The sequence below is a fragment of the Apiotrichum porosum genome (genome assembly GCF_003942205.1).
Source record: "Apiotrichum porosum strain DSM 27194 chromosome Unknown scaffold_1, whole genome shotgun sequence".
Classification (NCBI taxonomy): Eukaryota; Fungi; Basidiomycota; class Tremellomycetes; order Trichosporonales; family Trichosporonaceae; genus Apiotrichum; species Apiotrichum porosum.
The window spans coordinates 1987489-2006913 of record NW_021167108.1 but is presented as its reverse complement, the minus strand read 5'-3'; the positions used below and the strand labels follow the sequence as shown (position 1 = coordinate 2006913).

At 61.5% G+C, this 19425-nt stretch overlaps 7 protein-coding genes across 7 annotated transcripts; 2 read left to right on the top strand and 5 right to left on the bottom strand.

Annotated features, from left to right (window-relative positions):
• Nucleotides 1–77: 77 nt before the first annotated feature.
• Nucleotides 78–2568, bottom strand: SNF1 (ATP binding; the record flags this gene model as incomplete). The annotated part of the gene is made up of 8 exons (XM_028616543.1): nt 78–362; nt 403–1046; nt 1100–1662; nt 1709–1840; nt 1882–1982; nt 2027–2123; nt 2185–2326; nt 2412–2568. 8 exons carry the CDS (start codon nt 2566–2568, stop codon nt 78–80), a joined length of 2121 nt encoding a protein of 706 aa, XP_028480400.1.
• Nucleotides 2569–4204: 1636 nt separating this feature from the next.
• Nucleotides 4205–5902, top strand: EHS24_000721 (uncharacterized protein; the record flags this gene model as incomplete). Its single annotated transcript, XM_028616542.1, has 4 exons — nt 4205–5467; nt 5518–5647; nt 5698–5785; nt 5836–5902. The coding sequence occupies 4 exons, from the start codon at nt 4205–4207 to the stop codon at nt 5900–5902; spliced, it is 1548 nt and encodes a 515-aa protein (XP_028480399.1).
• A 915-nt stretch (nt 5903–6817) lies between these two features.
• On the bottom strand, nt 6818–8876 carry EHS24_000720 (uncharacterized protein; the record flags this gene model as incomplete). Its single annotated transcript, XM_028616541.1, has 4 exons — nt 6818–7195; nt 7249–7512; nt 7563–8741; nt 8808–8876. 4 exons carry the CDS (start codon nt 8874–8876, stop codon nt 6818–6820), a joined length of 1890 nt encoding a protein of 629 aa, XP_028480398.1.
• Nucleotides 8877–9719: 843 nt separating this feature from the next.
• Nucleotides 9720–13664, bottom strand: EHS24_000719 (uncharacterized protein; the record flags this gene model as incomplete). The annotated part of the gene is made up of 3 exons (XM_028616540.1): nt 9720–10154; nt 10199–11450; nt 11506–13664. 3 exons carry the CDS (start codon nt 13662–13664, stop codon nt 9720–9722), a joined length of 3846 nt encoding a protein of 1281 aa, XP_028480397.1.
• Nucleotides 13665–14479: 815 nt separating this feature from the next.
• HER2 (Trimeric GatFAB AmidoTransferase(AdT) complex subunit) lies at nt 14480–16089 on the top strand (the record flags this gene model as incomplete). Its single annotated transcript, XM_028616539.1, has 5 exons — nt 14480–14606; nt 14659–14745; nt 14792–14888; nt 14929–15066; nt 15108–16089. The coding sequence occupies 5 exons, from the start codon at nt 14480–14482 to the stop codon at nt 16087–16089; spliced, it is 1431 nt and encodes a 476-aa protein (XP_028480396.1).
• An 86-nt stretch (nt 16090–16175) lies between these two features.
• On the bottom strand, nt 16176–17121 carry RRP46 (exosome non-catalytic core subunit rrp46; the record flags this gene model as incomplete). The annotated part of the gene is made up of 3 exons (XM_028616538.1): nt 16176–16271; nt 16326–16954; nt 17022–17121. 3 exons carry the CDS (start codon nt 17119–17121, stop codon nt 16176–16178), a joined length of 825 nt encoding a protein of 274 aa, XP_028480395.1.
• A 292-nt stretch (nt 17122–17413) lies between these two features.
• On the bottom strand, nt 17414–19127 carry CDC37 (hsp90 co-chaperone Cdc37; the record flags this gene model as incomplete). The annotated part of the gene is made up of 5 exons (XM_028616537.1): nt 17414–17864; nt 17918–18225; nt 18264–18908; nt 18947–19012; nt 19092–19127. 5 exons carry the CDS (start codon nt 19125–19127, stop codon nt 17414–17416), a joined length of 1506 nt encoding a protein of 501 aa, XP_028480394.1.
• Nucleotides 19128–19425: the final 298 nt, after the last annotated feature.

The window sequence follows — 19425 nt, the reverse complement described above, 5'->3', positions numbered from 1 at the left end:
CGCCCGAGGAGAACGCACACGGCCAGTGATGATGGTCCAAATATCCAAAATGCTATATGATATTGGCCAAAATAACTCTACCCACTCGCCAGCTCGGCGATGAGCTGACACGCCATTTCCAAGAAATGGAAGGGTCCAGAGACACCGCCAATCTGCGTGGTGCCATCCTTGGCCTTTGCAGCGGCCACGAGCCGCTCTGTCGCGGCCGCGTTTGCCGAGGCCACGGATGTACCGGGCTCCGCAGACTCTGGCTGTGCGCCGTTCAGCTTTGCGCTGTCGTGCACTGGGAAGTATCCCATGTTGCGGAAGTCGACAAGGTAGTTTTGGTCGTCGACGCGGTACAGCTGCAGGTCCATCCGCACCTGGTTGTTAGTTTGAGGAGTCAACATGACAAAAACTTACCATCACGTCGCCGTAACGAGCACGCGTCTCGACAAAGAAGAGGCCCTGCGCCGACTTGTCGATCGCTGCCGCCTCCTTCTTTGCTGGTGGCTTCTTGCCCATCGCCACGGGCTCCCGGTCTGGGTGATCCTCGCGGTACTTCCACAGCGTTTCCTCAACCTCCTCCGTGTAGCCTCCGGGAGGGACCGGGCCGATCTCCGGTAGTGATATGCCGTCCTTCTTTCGCCACTCCATGCCCAGGAGCTGAAGCGTCTTGTAAATCTCCAGCATGACCTCCATTGGCGGCGAGCGAGAGCGGATGCCAAAGTGCCAGCGAGGCTTCTGGAGTGGCTTGTTCTCAAATGCGAGCACGGGGACGTCTGGTGTGGGTGCAAGAAGTGCGCGAGCGGCACGCTCCGCGGCCTCCTGCTCTTGGTAGTCGCTCGACGTCGGCGTTGTCTTGCCTGGAAGACTGCTGTCGAGGACGTCAAAGTGGGCGTTGGGAATGTCCTGGATCTCTGGGTCGACTTCTTCAAGGTCCACGTCTCCATTCTCCTCCTCGGGGGGAGGCTTGTTTTGAGGAATCTCGGCGTTCCACGCTGGCGGAGACGACGCCAAAAAGTCTTCCATCGCGGACTGATCCTCGTCGTCGAATCCGTACATGGCTGCACGTGGGTCAGTAGGCTGTTTGTCTGTTCCCCCTCCGGCGGACACTTACAGTCCCTCAAGATACGCTTGTGGTCACGGACGAGCTGGTATGCAACCTTGACCTGGTTGTCGCCGGGCTTCTGCAGAGCCTCCCACACCATAGGCTCTGTGTAGGTGGTGATCTTCTGGAGGAGCTCGTTGACAATCTCCGGGTCGATGATACCAAGGTCCTCGGTCCACTTTAGGCCCTTGGACTCTGCAAGCGCCTTTGGGTCGGCCTGGCCCTCGTTGATGAGCAACAGGGTGCTGAGGTCGTCCATGGGAAGAGCAGGGTAGCGCTCGATGGAAGGGGTGGGAGGAAGGGGCTGGAGGTAGTGTGGGAGGTTTTCGAGGAAGAAGGGCATCTGGCGAATCTCGGCAATGGTGGCACGCTTGACGGGGTCGACAACGAGCATGCGGCGCAGGACGTGCTGGGCCTCCTTGGAGACGTGCGATGGCATCGAGTAGATACCGCTCTCAATCTTCTTGAAGAGGGAAGGAATGTGGTCGTCGTCGAATGGCAGCTTGCCGCACAGCAGCACATACATGATGACACCAGCACTCCAAACGTCGATTTCTGGGCCAGAGTAGAGCCTGCGAGTTAGCATAGGCATTTGGAGGTCAGCGCAGAGCAACTCACTTGCCAGAGATGACCTCGGGTGCGGCATAGTTGGGCGAACCACAGGATGTCTTTAGGAAATCGCCGTCCGTCATCAGGTTGGACAGCCCAAAGTCTCCAATCTTGATGTTGTTGTGCGAGTCAAGGAACAGGCTGCGGCAGGTTAGAAATGGTATACGGTCGCGTCCACCTACTTTTCAGGCTTGAGATCACGGTGCACAATCTGGTGACGGTGACAGTATTCGATCGCTCCAATCATCTGCTGGAAGAACCGCCTGGCCTCATTCTCGTCCATCTGGAATGCGTCAGCACTTGTTCACAGCCACGTCTGTTACCCACCCCTCCTTTGCCCTTGGCGACAATATAGTTGAACAGCTCCTCGCCGGCGTACTCCATGACCATGATGACGTCGGTGGGCGTGGTAATAACCTCGTAACTAGGTAGTCCCAGCGTCAGCACTATCGTTCGCGGCGCCAAGTCAGCGTGCGACAACATACAGCTTGATGATATGCGGATGCCGCAGGACCTTGAGGTACTGGATCTCGCGCTTTACACGAGCGTTCATGTCGGGCGTCGTGATCTTGCTCCTGTTGATGAGCTTGAGTGCGACCTGGTGGCCAGTAATCGCGTGGGTCGCGACTGTGTTGGTTGTCAGCGACGTATTCACAGTTGCCCCCCAGTTGCCCCTCTATTCTTGACATCTGGGCTCCACGGCGACACCCACGCTTGACTTTGCCAAAGCTTCCTGTGCCGAGCGTGCGCTCGATAATGTACTGCCCGATACGGGGCTTGGGACGCGAAGCGCGGGGCTCTGTAGCGCCTGGCGGCACATCGCGCCTGGACCGCCCCGAGGGGACGGGCGGAGCCGGACGGGTGGCCATTGCAGCCGGTGTGGACGGTGGGAAACGGGGGGAAGGTGTATGGGGTGACGGTGAGGGAGGCGACGTGTTGAGAGCAGCGGTGTATAGTTGGGTGGGACCGTGGTGGGGCTCGTGGAGAGAAGAGGGTGTGTGATGATGAGTATAGCAGATGGAGAGAGTGAGAGAGAGAGCGACGTTGTGGTGTGTGCGCGCCAGTCAGTGTCCAACCGAGCACAGGAGACGGTCAACGATGCAGGCCCCCCGGCAGCGGCGGCGGCGGCGGCTGGTAAGCTGTGGGCAGCGCGGCGTCCTGGAATGCGGGCTGGCTGGCTGGCTGGCTGGCAGGCAGGGGTGGGTGACGGCAACAAGATACATTACGTAACCATTTCTTGCACCCACTCAACCCCGCACGCGTCACCGGATCCTGGGGTTGGGGTGTGTGTCCTGCATGTCCTCCTGCATCCTGATTGTCTCCTGGCGCTGCTCCTGGCCTCCTGGCCTCCTGCCATATCTCCTGGGGGGGCCAATTCACTCTGCGCACGCACAACACTGGCAGAGAGAGTCGTGCCAAGTGCATCAGTAGTGCAACAGCTCAAGTACTGACCCCCGTCGTTCAGACGCGACTTCAGACACTCGCGTCTTGCGTGAAAAACGCCTTGGCCTGTAAGCGGAGGGATCTGTATCACTCACCCCGTCGGACGTCGGATATCCCGTGTACGCGTGTCGTGTCCACAACCTCGTACAAATATAGGGTATCGCTCAAAAGGGTCTTATCGTCATCTAAGAGAGGGGTCGGCAGCGAGTAGTGCTGTGTAGCAGAACAGAGTGTGTGTCGCACCGAGACAGTGCGGCCAAACACGGTAATACTTCTCGCTCTCTCTCGCTCTCTCCCTGTGCGCTTCCCCACTCTTGTGTGCCTCAACAGTCTTCCCCACACCACCCTGGGTGCACAACGCCAAACCCCCCATGGGTCAATGAAACCCGGTCGGGCCATAAGCATTTGCCCCAGCCGTGCATGTATACATGACAGTAGAGCCATTGCCTGTGGCCTGTGGCCTGTGGACTGGCTGACTAGCTAACCGAGAGGAGAAGCCATCTCGGCGGCTGCTGCTGCGGGTCGCGTTGGCACCAAGACTCCATGCCAACTGTGCAGCCACAAAGCCACTGGCGGCGGTGACGATCCGAACGGCGGCAATGCTCGTCGATTGGCCACAGCAAGCCCGCACTTGTCTTGCCGCTTGGATGCAGCTCCACCCACCCATCCTGTGGCAAGAGTGGGCAAGGGGGAGAGAGCCGGGGCTACGAGTAACAGACAGCACGCGCCTCTCTCTCGCTAGTTGCCGAATGCATGTCCTAGCCTGTGGGTTTGCTGTCTGTCTGTCGTCGTCGTCTTGTCCAAACACACACCAACCATATGAGCTCCGACTGTCCGCCAACAGCGACACTGCCCATTTACTACCCAAAAAGGCAACACGCGAATCGCCCGCCAGTGTCCCCTGCCCCCGCCGCCGCCGCCGCCCCGCCGCCTGGCAGCCTGGCACCAGCGCGTCACTGCAACTACATCCACACCCATCTCGACGACGCCTTGTCCACCATCCTTAATCAGCATCGTCCTCTCTTCCTCCCTCACTCCTACCCACCCACCCACTCCATCTCCATGGGCAACACTCCTTCCCATGCGGGGAGCCCGGCACGCCAAGGAGGCGCTTCCGACCTCGGACGCTCGGGCTCGACGTCGCGGCGACACGCCCCAAACCTCCGGCTACCCATGCCGCAACGCGGCCATGTCTCGCCTCAGACGTCCAACCCCACGTCCCCGTCTGGTGCGCGTCCTGGGTCCCCTCGTAGGAGGAAATCACTCGAGCTGCCCGACCTGAACAAGCTGGCATTCACACCAGCCGCCCCCGTGCCGACCACCGCAACCAACACGTCCAACCACCTCGCCAACTCGACAACGGCGGCGGTGGGAACGGCGGGAGGCAAAGGTGCTGCCGCTGCCGGCGCGACAGCTAGTCCACCCAGCACTGGCAAGAAGTGGCAGAACACGCTCGGCGGTCGTGTGTCGTCGCCACTGGCGGGCGGATTGGCGCCCATGTCCAAGGTCGACCCAGCGACAGTCGCAGCCTTTGGCGGCGCCGGCGGCGATATCACCGTCGTCCCCGTCAACGACAATTCAACCTACTTTCCCTCCCAGCCCATTCCTATCCGGTCGCCGCGTGCCCATGCTCCCGATCTCCCAGGCCTCGATCGGCCACACCCCCCGTCCGCCACCCGTCGACCCGAAGTCAAGCCCGTCGACACTCCCTTGCGCACGGGACTTACGCCCCCGCCGCCGACGGTGACGGCCACGCCCAGGCCGGTCGACGGCATCAACGCAGCACCAGCTGCTGCTGCTGCTGCTCCCGCCACTGTCGGAGCTCCCAGCGATGGCATGGTGGATGTGCCTGTGCAGTGGAATGGCGGTGGCAAGGCCGTCTACGTGACGGGCAACTTTGCCGACAACTGGCGTGGAAGGATCAAGTTGAAGAAGAGCACGCACGACTTCAACACCATCCTTCGTCTGCCTCCTGGACAGTACCGCCTCAAGTTTATTGTCGATGAGAGCTGGCGCTGCTCAAAGGCCATCCCCACGGCCACGGACGACGACGGCACGCTTGTCAACTGGATCGAAGTCGAGGCACTCAAGACGGACGCCGAGATGGCCGCCGAGTGGGCCATGGATTCAAAGCCCGTTCACAAGGCCGAGGACATGGATGACGCCCAGTGGACCGCGGACATTCCTGCCCCGCTCGTCCTGTACCAGTACCTCGAGGAGCTGCCGCAAATGTTCCCTCCCGACGTCCTCAAGCAGTATGTCAGCACCACCCCGTACTTTTCGCCAGTCCCCAAGCCTCCTCAGCTGCCCCGTATTTTGGAAAAGGTAGGCAGGCCTCTCTTAGCCGTTGTTCTTTGTTCTGACAGCGTCTCCAGGTTATTCTCAACTCGGACCCCCAGCGTCGTCCGGACCCCATGCCCGTCGAACCCCAGGTCGTGACCGACGACAATGCCATCTTGCCCACTCCGAACCACACTGTCCTGGGTCACTTGATGGCCAGTGCGAGTGAGTCTGCTATGCGAAGACTGGATTTCGCAGTAGCTGACACGTCACAGTCAAGAATGGCACCCTCGGAGTGGCCACCTCGACACGCTACCGCAAAAAGTACTGCACCACCATCTTCTTCCGGTCGTCGTCGCCTGTGTGAGTACTTTTGGCAGGTAACCTCAAGGTGCTTTGGCTGACCTGTTCAGGCCACAGGACCCCGAGCCGGAGCACGCCCAGGACGCCGTCCCCGCGCCTGCCGCCGCCGCCGCATAGGCCTAGGACCTTGCGCCTATCTATCGCCTGTGCACGACGCGACCCCCAGCAGACTTAGGAGTTCATGTATGATACCGGAAGACTCGCACTTACAGGACGAGTCAGCACCCCATCGCACCCAGCCCAACCCCCGGAGAACCCACCCACCCCCCGGCCCGCCACATACACACCCAAACCCACTTGTAGCACGAAATGATACAGTTTCAGTCCCGTTTTTTTGGCCTTGCCCCCATCCCTTTCCTCAGCTATCCCCATCTACAGTTACAGGTTCCTTCTAGTTGTCTAGCTCCTAGGTTTAGCACAATGGACCAGAGACGTTGCTCCATGCCAAGCGCCACCGCCACAGCCCTCACTGACCGCTGCGTCGCGCGGTGTCAAGTCATCTGACATCCACACACGTCAACCCCCGTCAGCTGCACAGCTGTGGTTAGGCCAGCGGCCACTGGCCGCTGGCCGCTGTGTGTTGGCGAGACCTCGGCAACCTGGCAGAGCTTCTCGTGCGAGCGGCCATGTGGCTGTGCGGCATGTGCGGGTCTGTAGCTCTGTAGGCGTGGCGAATCACGCCCATGCCATCGCATCACCCACATACAGTTGTTCGCGATCTGCACTATCGGCGTGTTCAGCAGAAACGCACACACACATTCCGCAGTGTGTATGTGTCTTCTCTGAACGGTGCTGTCCCACAAAAGGCAGTCGGGCCCATCCGTCCGATCTGACGAGTGTGTCTCTGAGAATGCGTATACATGTCCTTGTCATGTTGGAATCTTCTGACCGTCTTTTATTCTCTCTCTTTCTCACTCTCTCTCGCTCTCTCTCGCTCTCTCTCGCTCTCTCTATCTTGTCTTGTCGCGCCTTTTGCCTCTACGGGTGTGGGTCATGGTCGATTTGCGTGTGGCGACGGGAGCAGCGCAGAGACTACCTCCTCACCCTACTGCTCCTCCTCGAGAGCGTGCGCGGCGGCGTGGCCGGGCGCGAGTCCACGACCTCTTCAAACACCGATGAATGGATGGGACCGACAGTGTTGGCCGCCTCGGCGTCGAGGGACGACCGCCCCGCGGGGTCGCCACCGCCGCCGCCGCCGTTGACTGCAGTGTGCTTGTTGGATATGACCTTGATGGCCCGGGCACTGTGCTCTTCGCCACTGCTGTCGACCTCGGCGTCGTCGTGGCCGCTGTCCGAGTCGCGGTCCGACATCTTGGCGGCGTCCTTGTCTAGCGGTGCCGACATCTCGATGGCCGTCTCTTCAGCGGGGGCAGCGGTGGGGACGGTGCTGGGTGCCGCAAAGTTGGTATCCTGAGTCTCTGTCAGCCACGTATGTATGAGACCTGTCATCGTGGTGCACTCACCGCCGCGCCGAGGATCAAGACGAAGCACGCAGCCACGACAGGCGTGTACATGATGAACACGTCGCGGATACCGAGGTAGTATGCGTGGATGATCTCGTCGCGCTGCTCGAAGGGGACGGGCTCGAGACGCGAAAAGCCGTTCTGGTGCAGGTCGGCCTTGACGGCTGCGGGCAAGTCGGCGGGTATGTTCTGGAGAAAGACGCTGTTGATGATTGCGTTGGCGATTGCGAGGCCCACGGCGCCGCCAGTGTTGCGGAACACATTCTGGGTGATGGTCAGTAAGGCGTAGGTAAAGTGACTATGAAGCAACCTACCCTCATTCCCGTGACGACGGCGCGGTCTGCCGGCGCACAGCTCGCCTGGGCGAGCACCAGCGTGGTTTGGGACGTCAGCCCAAAGCCGACGCTCTGGATCAACTGGGCAATGACAATCAAGGCGATACTCTTGTGCTCTGGCCAGGCAATCTGCATGCCTTGTCCCGCCGTCCAGATAAAGTAACCGACAAGAATCATCGTGCGCGATTTACCCCACTTCTTGACCGCCATGCCGGCCCCGACCATGATAAACAGCTGGCCCACGAGGAGCGGCAGCATGAGCGCGCCGGCCGTGACGGCCGAGTAGCCAAGGACGTTCTGGTAGTACAGTGGCGCAATGTAAAAGTTGCCAAACCAAACAATCCCGACGAGGAAGTTTGTGGACAGCACCAGCGCGACGGTGCGGTTCTTGAACAGGTGCAACGGCATGGCTGGCAAGGGGTGGAAGTGTTCCGTGATGAGGAAGAAGACGAAGATGACACTGCCGACCGTGATCATTGCAATGGCGGCGGCGGACGACCACGCAAACGAGGTACCAGCGGCCGAGATGGGGACGAGGATGAGGACAAAGGCCGCCAAGCTGAGCATCGACCCGACCCAGTCGACCTGGCGAACCTTCTCCTTCCAGTTGCCCGGCACAGGCTTCAAGGGCAGGCAGATCCAGATAACGGGCACTGCGACGACCATGGCGGGCACGGTGACCCAGAACACCCACCGCCATCCGCCGCCATGCTCGGCCAGCGCACCGCCAATCTCGGGTCCCAGCCCCAGTCCCAGCGCCGTGGGGATGCCCATCAACGACACGTATTTGCCTCTGTCGCGCAGGCTCACCACGTCCGACATGATGATGAGCGACAGGTTCATGATCCCGCCGGCGCCCAGACCCGCTACGCCGCGCGCAGCGTACAGCCACGCCGGGGTCTTTGCGAACCCGCACAGCACGTTGCCAAACGCCATGAGCACGAGCGAGACCTGGAGACAGGATTTGCGCCCAAAGATGTCGCTCAGGCGCGAGATGATGACCTGAGAGGTCGTGGAGGCAACGAGCATGGCCGTACCGACCCAGGTGACCGACGCGCCGGCGTTCAGGTCGGCGGCAATCTTGGGCATGGCCGTGGAGACGCATGTCGTGTCGAGCGTCGCGATAAAGCACATGATGCCGATGGTGATGAAGACGATCTGAAGCGGTTAAGTGGTGGCTTCAGAGTGTGCGGATAAATGCAGAGAGCAAGGGACCAGACTCACCATCACCTGCATCCTCGGCAACTCGGAGCTCTGGTCATGGATCTCATGTCGTGGTCTTGTTGATGGCATAGTGGCCAGATGGAAGAGTGGAGGTGGAGGTCGATTAGATCACCCTCTTTATGGTGGATTCCGGTTTGGTTCCGATGCTATTGCTCGGCGGATCCTGTTGTAATAGTGCGATCCGACAGGTTGGGACGCAGCTGTGGAGCCGGACTGAGGGGACGCGAGGAACAAGGCCGCTGGGGTGAACGCTGCGACAGGTATGGTCTAGCGAGTAGAGTAGACAAGGGATGGTATGCAGCTGAAGAATGTGGTTATACCTTTATAGGCGTTGAACATGGAGCAAAGTCAAGAAAGTGGTACACACCCTGGCGCAGGAAACCTTCTTCGACTTGGAGCCCGACGGCAACCTTGCAACCTCCTTTGTGTGCACCTGATTTTGAAACGGAGCGGGTCGCGCACAGGACGACACCATTTACCGTACACCGCGCGGGTGCATGCTGCAGTGCGGCATGTTGCGTCATAGTGTCGACTCTACGACTCGGTACAGAGGACCCACGGACGGCCACGGGCACGAGACGAGTGGGACGCCACAGACCGACGGGCTGGAGCCGAGGGAGCCGACAACCGGTGACGCTCAGTCGCGATCAGTCGCGTGCAACGCGTTGTCGATTGTCCACGCTCGTCGCTCGTTCAAAATAAATAAATACTCACATTGAAGTTGCGGGCCTCTGGCCTCTGGCCTACATCACACAAAGCACGGCAACAGGCAGACAAGTACCCCTTCGTCAGTATCATATCTAATCTCTGCAGCACGGCCATAGCGCCTTTTATTTATGTTGGTCACACGATGCATCTCCAATCAAGATGCGCAGGAGGGAGGTAGGGAGGAGGGGGTAGATCCTAAGAATCCTAGTGGTGGTTATGCGGCTGCGGTGGTCCGAACAGGTTCTGCGGCGCGCCGTACGCGTTGAACCCGGGGGCGCCAAAGGACGCTGAGCCAGGCGCGCTGGTGCCAGCTCCGCCGGTGCCGACGCCACGACCAACACCGCCGGGGGCACCGATCGGCGGGACGGGGACGCCGCCGAGCGGCGGGAGGGTGTTGTCTGGGCGGAAGTCGACTGGCGGCGCGCCAGTGCCGGCGCCGGGGGCGCCAAACGTGCCGCGGCTCCATGGCGTCGAGTTGCCCCAGATGTTGGGCGGGGCAGCAGACCACCGACCGGCGCCGGGGGCCGAGGGGATCTTCCAACCAGGCGCTGCTGGGCCGGGGGGCACGCGGCGTGCGGCGGGCTGGACAATCTCGTCGTCTGCGGCACCGAGGGCCGCCGAACCGAGTACTTGCTCGGGCTGTGATGGCGAGGGCCGCGCGCCAGAGGGGCGGCACCACCAACAGACTGATCAAACGTCGGCCGCGATCCAATGGGTCCTGGGGGAGGCGCAATGGGGTCGGCACTCGTGTCCATGCGGCCAATGACGAACGGGTCGGCCTCGGGGTCACCGTACAGTGATGCGGGCTGCGAGGGGACGCGCTGGCCGATGGCGGCAGGGGGCGCACCGGGTGCACGGAACGGGTCGTCGGTCGATGCGCCGCGGCTCGTGCCACCGACCTTGGAGGGAAAGCCAAGACCTGGGGGGCCACGCGACGCGTCAAAGTCGAATGTCGGGTCAAGACCACCACCAAAGCCGCCGCGGGAGAGGGCGCTGGGCGAAGCAGAGAGCGACGAGCTCATCATACCCTGGCCGTTGGTCTGGGGTGCGGTGAACACGGGCGACTGGGCTTGGAATGGCGGACGAGCGCCGTAACCCTGCACAAAGCCGCCGGGCGCAGTCGGGCGCGCGTTGAAGCCAGACATGGCCGGAACAGGCTGGTTGTAGAATGGCTGCGGGGTCTTGGGCGGGCCACCACCACGGACAATGGGGGATGGGCGAACGCTCGAGGGAGTCGGTGGCGACGAGATGAGCGAAGGGGTACTGCCGGGTGGGGTAGGACCGTTGCGAGACGACGAGCCAGCGGAAGGAGTAGCCTTGGTGGAGCGAGCGACCGAGCCGGGGGGAGGGGGGCGAACAGCAGCGAGGGCAGCGGCGGCGGCCTTGTCGGCGGCGACAGCGGCTGCCTTTTCGCGGGCGGCGTGCTGGGCAGCGAGAAGCTTCTTCTGCTGCTCGGCATCGCGTTCGCGGCGGGCAGCCTCGTCGCGACGCTGCTTCTCCAGACGCTCCTCTTCGAGCTTGGCGACACGCTCCCTTTCGACCTTGTCGCGGGCCTCCTTGGCAGCGCGTTCCTTGTCGGCACGCTCCTTGGCAACTCGCTCCTTCTCCTCCCTCTCGCGGCGCTCCTTGTCCTTGGCCTCACGCTCACGCGCTTCGCGCTCCTTGCGGATCTTCTCCTCACGCTCACGCTTCTTTCGTGCAGCCTCCTCCTCACGCGCGCGCTCCTCCTCTTGACGCTTCCGGCGCTCGGTCTCGCGACGCGTTGCCTCTTCCTGGGCAGCGCGCTTGGCGGCCTCGCGACGCTGGCGCTCCTCCTCTTGCCGCTTGTGTCGTTCGCGCTCCTGCTCCTCCGCCTTGAGCTTTGCTTGACGCTGTTCCTCGGCAAGAGCAGCCTCGCGAGCGGCACGCTCCTCGTCTTGACGTTGCTTCTGAGCCCTGGGGAAAGTATTAGCACAACAAAAACCTGTTTCTGTCCATCCATGTAACCCACTTCTTCTTGTCCTTCTTCCGCTGTGCCTCCTTGGCCTTCTTCTCCTCCCGAGCACGCTTGGTGTCCTCTTCCATCTCGAGCTCGCGGAGAAGCTGCTCCTCGCGCTCCTTGGCGACGCGCTCGCGGTACGACTGGAGGACACGCTGCTCAAACATGCGTGCTGCAAAGATGGCAAACATGCGGCGCCCGTCCTCCATGCGCTGCGACTCGGAGACGCTCTCGTCGTCGTCGTCATCCTCGTCCGTCTCCTCCTGGAGCTCGCGAACGTTGAGGCCCTCTCGGGCGTCCCGCTTGACGGCCAGCTGCTCCATCATTTCGAGGAACTTTGCGCCGTCATTCTTGAGCATGTCGTCGGCCACGGTGATTATGCCTTTGATAGTTGCAAGATTGCTGCCAAATCCGTAAAAGTCGTCGCCGCCTTCGGGCTTGGGTGCCAGTGTCTTGCTGGCAGCCTTGCTGCGCGCGGGGTAGTCGACCTCGGCCTCCTCTGATCCGACCTCGTCGTCATCCAGCTCCTCCTCCTCGTCATACTCTTCGTCTTCCTCATAGTCGTCGCTTTCGTCGAGACTTGGATGCTGTGCAGGATTGGGTGCGAGGTGGTCGAGTTTGAGCAGTTGGCCGCTCGAGTCGAGCTCGACGCTCCCGGGGAAGGGGCCGGCTCCAAGTGGAGGCGGACAGTCGAGGTTGCTGACAGCCGCGCGCTGGTGCTGGGTGTACCGCTCCAGGTCGTCGTAATATTGCTCGTACAGCTGGTCCAGCTCCTTTTCGATGTTGACCTTTTTCCGTCCGCAGACGGCACAGGCACACGAATGTCGCTGCTGCTCCTTCATCCTACGCAAAACGGCGTCCTTTTCAACTTGGAGGAGGTCGCGCCGTTCCGCCTCGGTGAGTGCCAACCAGAACTGGGTAATGTTCTCGCGTTCCTCTGCTGACGCCGTCGTCCAAATCTTGGCAGGCGGTGCGGCAGCAGTTGCCTTGCCCTTGGTGCCGGCGGGCTTGGCGGGAGGGGGGTGAGTGTGGTTGTGGTGTGTGTGCTGGGCAGCAGACATGGGAGCCTTGCCCGCTGCACGCACAGACCGCGTAGGAGGGTTGTTGGCTGCTGGTGCAGGCGCGTGTGTCATGGGCTGCTTGCCGGCGGCACGAGATGTAGGGGTGGACTGGGTGGGGGCAGGGGTTGCGGGAGGGGGTGGGGGGTTGAGAGCGGGTTGCTGGAGAGGAGGTTGAGGTGGCACTGGCTGTCGAGGCGGTTGCTTGACAGCAGGCGGAGGAAGAGCTGCGGGCGGTGGCTCAACTGCCGCCGCCGCCTTCTTCTTCTTCTTGTTCTTCTTCTTCTTTGGCGCGTCGCCGTTTGGCTGCGAGTACGCAGCGTCTGGCTCCTCGTCAAAGTCGTCCTCGTCCTCATAGTCGTCGTCTCCGCCACGGTCGAGCGAGTCTGGGTGGCGGTGGAACCCTAGGTCCTCGGCAATGCTGGCCTGGAGGTGCGCGCGGCCGTTCACCTGCGAAAGCAAGTTGGAGCCGACACCTTGCAGACCCATCCCCTGGCTGGCCGCATGGACAATCCGCTGGGCCATGGCGTACAGGTCCTTTTGCGTTGCCTGGGGGTCATTGTTGGTGTTGCTGAGGCCGTTGAACGGGATGGCTTCGCGAATGAACTGGCGGACATGGGTGGGTAAGGATGACCAGTAAGGGTCGTCATCACCGTATGCTGTCTCGCCCATCCTCTTCCAGAGCTCGTTGGCGGTTTCGAGGAGGTCCTCGTGTGTAATGTTGATCGACGGAGACAGGCCGCCGAACGGGCTGCCGTTTGCCTGGGGTACAATGGTGCCGCGGTCACCGACGAACGCGTACGACCCAAAGCTAAACTGGTCGCTGGGCGCGCCCGCCGTCACGCCGGAGCCTGTGGGCGGCAGATCAGCTTCGTCGTAGTAGGCTCCGTCGTAACCCGGGTCGGGATACGAGCCTGGGGGGTACGAGTAACTACTGGCGTCGAGCGACGCAGAGGGCACGGGCTGGACAGAGCCGGGATCCTCGCCGCTGTGGACCGAGCCCGAGGTCTCTTTGCTGGCAGCCAGCGCCTTTGCAGCCTTCTTGGACCGCTTCTTGGCCGCCGACTTGGAGATGCCGGTACTCTGTGCTGTCGCGGGCAGCTGGGAGGACATGCGAGGTGGAGACTGATGGGTAGTGTGTCAGCGGCGGAAACGAACCGGCGGCGGCGGCGGAGGTCACGGTCTTTGGCTTCGCAGCAAGACGACCACAAAGTAGGGCACACAATGGTTGGTCACAAGACCGAAACAGCTGCCAGAGGGCCTCGTTGCTGCCTTGGGCAAGGCTGTAGTGTAAACGCACCTAGCTTCACCGTGTGCACCCTCGGGCTTTCCGGGGTGGTTGCACGGGGGGGTGTGGTGTAATCGATCGGTGTCCGGGGGGCGACGATGAGCGGAACGATAGCCTCGGCGGGTGTTGGCTGACGAGGGTAGGTTGCGCGAGGGAGGGAGGGGCCGTGCCGCAGGACGGTGTGGGGGAGGTGGTCAACTGTCGAGTCGAGGGGGGGGGAGGGGGAGGGGGGTTGTGGAAGATGGTGGTGGTGGTGGTGGATAGACAGTATGTGGTGGTAGGCAGAGAGCGACAGTGACACCTCGTGAGTGATCACAGCCCAGAGCGAGCGAGCGAGCAGAGCCTGGCACGCACAGGCGGCCACAGCCAGGCTGCCGCGACCAGGCCTGGCGGGCTGGCTGGCTGGCTGGCGGTGAGCCACCACTCTCCCACCGCAGCCCCGGGAAGCTATAGGCGTGCGTCCCAGCCAAAAAGTGCCACACAGGTCATAACCCCGCAAACACCGTCTCCAGTCCCAGGCACGGGCAACAGCGCGCCCTCTGACAAGGTGGAGGAGGACCACAGGTGACGGCGTCATTTTGGTCCGCAAAGCCCCAATACAAAAGACATAACATCCCACAACAACAACAACAACAACTGCATGCGCTCCTCGGTCACACGTCTCTCACAGGCAGCACGCACAGCAGCTGGATCTGCTGCGATATCATCGTCGACTCCAGGTCCATACTGCTGGGTCAACCCCGCGGCGCCTAGTAGCTCCTCGTCTGGTACGTCCCCCTCGCCAGCTTCCATCCAACATTTCGAAACCTGACCTCGCAGGTCCTCTCGCTGGCCGCTCCATCGCTATCAAGGACAACATTTCCTTCAGTGGAGCCCCAACATCATGCTCGTCCAGAATCCTTGATGGTGAGGTTCGCTGCTCTACAGAAAACGCGTGTGGCTAACCTCGCAGGCTACGTGCCGCCGTACGATGCCACATGTGTCCAGCTCCTGACGGCTGCTGGAGCGCACATTGCGGGCAAGGCCAAGATGGACGAATTTGGCATGGGGTGAGCTTTGACATGCCGTTGAGAGCTAGCTAACGTCCAGCTCGTTGACGACACACATGCCCACGTCATACTCGGCGGTGCACAACCCCAGCGGGCCCGATGGTGATGCCGAGCCCAGATATGCCGGTGGCAGTTCGGGTGGCTCGGCCGCAGCGGTGGCAGAAGGCACTGCTTGGGCGTGAGTTGGTTGGTCATGTATCTTGTTACGCTAACTCTCAGTGCCCTCGGTACCGATACTGGCGGCTCGGTGCGCCTCCCAGCGTCGTACTGTGGTATTGTGGGCCACAAACCCTCGTACGGGATGATCAGTCGCCACGGCGTCGTGTCCTATGCCGACTCGCTCGACTGTGTCGGTGTGCTTGCCAAGTCTGTCTCGAGCGTTCGCGACGTGTTTGGCGTCGTCTCCCAGCCCGACGACAACGACATGACCTGTGCTAGTACCGAGGACAGGGAAAAGGCCGCCACTGCAGCGTCCAAGGTGACTGGACCTCTGAGGATCGGTATCCCCATCCAGACTCACCTCGAGGCCCCCAACGTCCAGCTCCCGACCGCCCTGCTAGAGTACCTCCGCGACACTGGCGCAACACTGCACGCCGTCGACATGCCGAGCTTCCGCATGGCCCTCCCGGCGTACTATGTCCTCGCCACAGCCGAGGCCGCGTCCAACCTGGGCCGCTTCGGTGGAGGTTGGTACGGCGCAGACTGGGAAAAGGAGAAAGTTGAGGGAGAGGAGACGGGGATGCAGCGTCGTCGTCGCATCCGCACCACAGGTTTCGGCGACGAGGTGCGCAAGCGTATCCTCGCAGGAACACACGCGCTCACGGCCGACGCGTTCAACAACTCATACCTCAAGGCATTGAGTCTGCGGCGTGACGTCCGTCGCGACTTTGCGGCTGTGTTCCGTGCCGCGCATCCTGTGTCAGGCGGTGACGCGCCGTCAAAGGACGGTGTCGACGTGCTCCTCTTCCCAACTGCAGTGCGGACCGCGCCGAAATTCGGCCAAGCGAGCAGCGGCGCAAAGGAGTATCTCCAGGATATCCTCACTGTGCCCGCCAGTCTGGCGGGTCTGCCTGCCATCTCGGTCCCGGCAGGAAGGGCCGAGGACGGCTGGCCCATTGGCGTGAGCCTGGTGGGCCAGTGGGGCCACGACGAGGTCGTCTTCCGCGCCGCGGAGGGTGTGGAGGCGTGGCTCAAGCAGTAGAATGTAGATATTATCATGATCACGGGAGTGTGGCCCCTATGCATGTCTATACAGTGTAGTCTACAGTGTTTTGATGGGTTGCGGCTTTACTGCCTCGAAGCGAAGAAGGCCTCGAGCTCGTCCTTTGCAAAGTCGAGGATTTCACGGGCAGCCGCCAGGCTCTCGTCGCGTGCGTCGTTGAACTGAAAGCTGGTCAGCAGCGCTCTCTCTACATCATCGGTCCCATGGCAGCTCACCTCGTCGCGGGTAAACTCTCCCTCGGCCTCCGCCCACACCAGCTCGGTCTCGACCTCGCCGTCGTCCATGCTATCCCTCACGCCGGCGCCCGAGATCCCGGTACCGAACGCCCATCCGAACCCGAACCGCGCGCGCGCAGCGGCCTCCTCCTCCGCCGTGGGGTCGACCAGCGTGTGGTCGTCCACAAGCGCGATCGCAACGGCAAGGGGCACAGCACGGAGACCGTTAGAGCCCGCATGCAAGCTCGCGAGCGTCGCGGCGTTGATGGCAGCGGCGCGCGACCCGAACGTGCTGCCGCCGAGCGGCGCGGCGTCCGTCTCGACGGCGGGGAACGCACTTGGCGGCCACGAGGCGGCGTGGCTCTCGTCCGTGTCCACCCTCTTCGGCCATGCAGGCGGTGCGGGCGAGAGCGACTGCACGACAATCTGGCACAGCGAGCGCGGGAACGCGTTCAGCTGGAGCAAGGGAGCGAACACGGCTTCGAGGGTGGTGACGAGCGCGCGCGAGGCAGTGGAGCCCACACCTTCGAGCGGGCGATGGACGACCTCGAGAGTCGCGCGGTCGACGCGTTCGTCCCGCAGGCGGACTTCGATGGGGCCGGTGAAGGATGCGAGGGCGGCGACGGGGCCTGCAGAGGAGTGTCAGCGGCGGAGCGGTGGAGGAAGGAAGGAACGGGGGAGAGGGAGGCGACATACCGAATGCAAAGCGTCCCGAGCCGTCGGCGCGGTCCAGCTCGCCAAGGGTGACGTGCAGAGGGCGGAGCTCGCCTGATCGTCTTCCGTCTGTCCTGCCCATGGTTGTCATATGTTGTTGCTGTGAGGTATCTTGGGCACTTCAAGCGTCAATACTAGTCGGTGGCTCTGAATTTTGGATGGAAGCGGAACCAAATGACGACAGGTGGCAACTCATCAACTGAGGTCCTCACACACTTTTGACATGCCACAGCACGCGCACTGACTGCTGTACCCGCTTCACGCAGCTTTTCATGACTGCACACGCTCTTCCATCCTGCTGCTACACAGATCCATCGCATGCTCTCATGGTACAATGCTATTCCTCCGTCGTCGCTCCCCTCTACGAGCTAGGCTCACTTGGTCATGTCACGCACGCCATCCTCGCTAAAGCTGAGCATGCCCCCCTCTTGCATCAGCTCGACGACATTCTCAGCCTCAGAGACCTTCATGTCGCCCAGAACCTTGTTGACGGCATCGAGCTCTTCGGACTGGAGAGCCTTCTGGAGGTCCTGTGGGAAGCCCTCAAAGATCTCCCACTTGCGATTCAAAAAGGCGCGCACCTGGTCCATGTCGAGCTCGTCGGCGCCCTCGCCCTCGATACGCAGCTCCGCGGGAGGAGGGCCGTCGGGAATGTTAAAGCCAATCTTGACACTGGGGTCCTCGGACACGAGCTGGATCACCTCCACTCCCTTGTCGTTGGCTGCCTCCTCGGCAAGCTCGCGTGACCTGCGCTCGACGTGGCCGTACGTGCGGGTAAAGTCGTCGGCAAACATCTTCAGCGACTTGGGGTTCTTGGTGATCATCCTGGAGCGTTAGAAAGGGGGCCCAATATCGCAGTGACATTAATTATGTCTCACCTCTGGAAGAAGAGTCCGACACCATCACGGCCCAGCTCGCGACAATAGTTGATGAGAAGCGATTGGTGAACACAGCGCTTGGCGAGGGCCTTGTCGCCCCTGCGCTCTGCCTCAAACGCCTCGAGAAGCATGGCGTCGTGGGTCGCCTCGGTGAGCACTGACGCGTCCTTCTGAATGAACTGATAGGACTGCTCAAAGGCGCCCAGGGGAATGTTGGCAAAGTCACGCGCAGCGTCGGTGAGCGGGGTGAGCGAGTCATCGTCGTCGTCGTCGTCTCCGGTAGCGGCCTTTGCCGGAGCGGAAGAGGACTGTAATGTCAGTTGATGGAACAGTTCCTTGCACTTACGCTGGCACCAGGGTTGAGGACCTCGATAGTCTCGACCGTCTCCTTCTTGGGCGCAGCCTTGGGCTTGTCCAGAGGGCTAGGACCGGCCTTGGTGACACTGCTCGAACTCCAGCCTTCGTGCATGTCCTCGCTGGTAATCCTCTTATTCTGCTCATGCTCCTCGTGTTCAATCTCCTTGGCAATCTCGCCGTCACGCTTGTGGAGGAGCGAGACATGGAACTTGAGACGCTCAGTGAGGGCAGCGCCCATCACCTCCTTCTTGGCGTCGGGGACCGTAGCGTCGGTGGACCACGCGGGCTCGCCAGACTTCTCGTCGACCTTCCTGCCCTTGATAAAGACGCCACCGTTCACAACGTTGGCGTCGCCGTCAACGAGCCACGCTGCCTCGCGCCACACGTCGCCGAGCAGCTGGCCAAGCATCATGTCGTATGTAGGCTGGTTGGGCGCGTTGGTTGCTGGCTTTTCGTCCGAGGGGGATTCCTTGATCCGGCGCTGAACGGCACGGTAGCCGTCCACGCCCTTGGACTCGAGAGCGTTGATAACAGTCTCAATGCGCGGGCGAAGGACGTTGTTCAGGTCGAGCTCGGACTTGAGCTTGGCAATCTGCAGCCTGCGCTGCTCGCGCTTCTCGTGAATGTCGCGTTGCTAGGTCATTAGCAGTGTGTCACTCCACAGGGACATACCTTCCAGCGGATCATTGACTTCTTGTCGACATTGGGGTGCTCCTCAATGTCCGAGTCGTCAGAGAGCTACATTTGAGTGTCAGTCGCCATCAAAGCGAGGAAGGTTGTAGCGACAACGACAAATAGTATCGTTGAGCTGACTCACCTCGAGGTTGTCCCACTTGCTGTAGTTGAGCGGCATCTTTTCCGTAGTCGATACGTTCGTTGACGTTACTGTTGCTGTTGTGTTTTAAAGAAACCACCAAGATGCAGTTCGTCGCACAGAGCACGGAGAGAAGTCTCTGGAACGCGCGCCGATGATCGTCACAGCCACGCGTGGCCGGTGGAGGTGAACCGCGGACACGGAAGCAATCAATATCATTACGTAAGCAACGACGACGTCACTGCGTGGCACGGCGCTGGCGTCGGTGTGGGCGCTGTGCTGTGCCATTCACTTGATGTCCAACTTGTCGAATTGTCGAGACATCTCACAGATATTC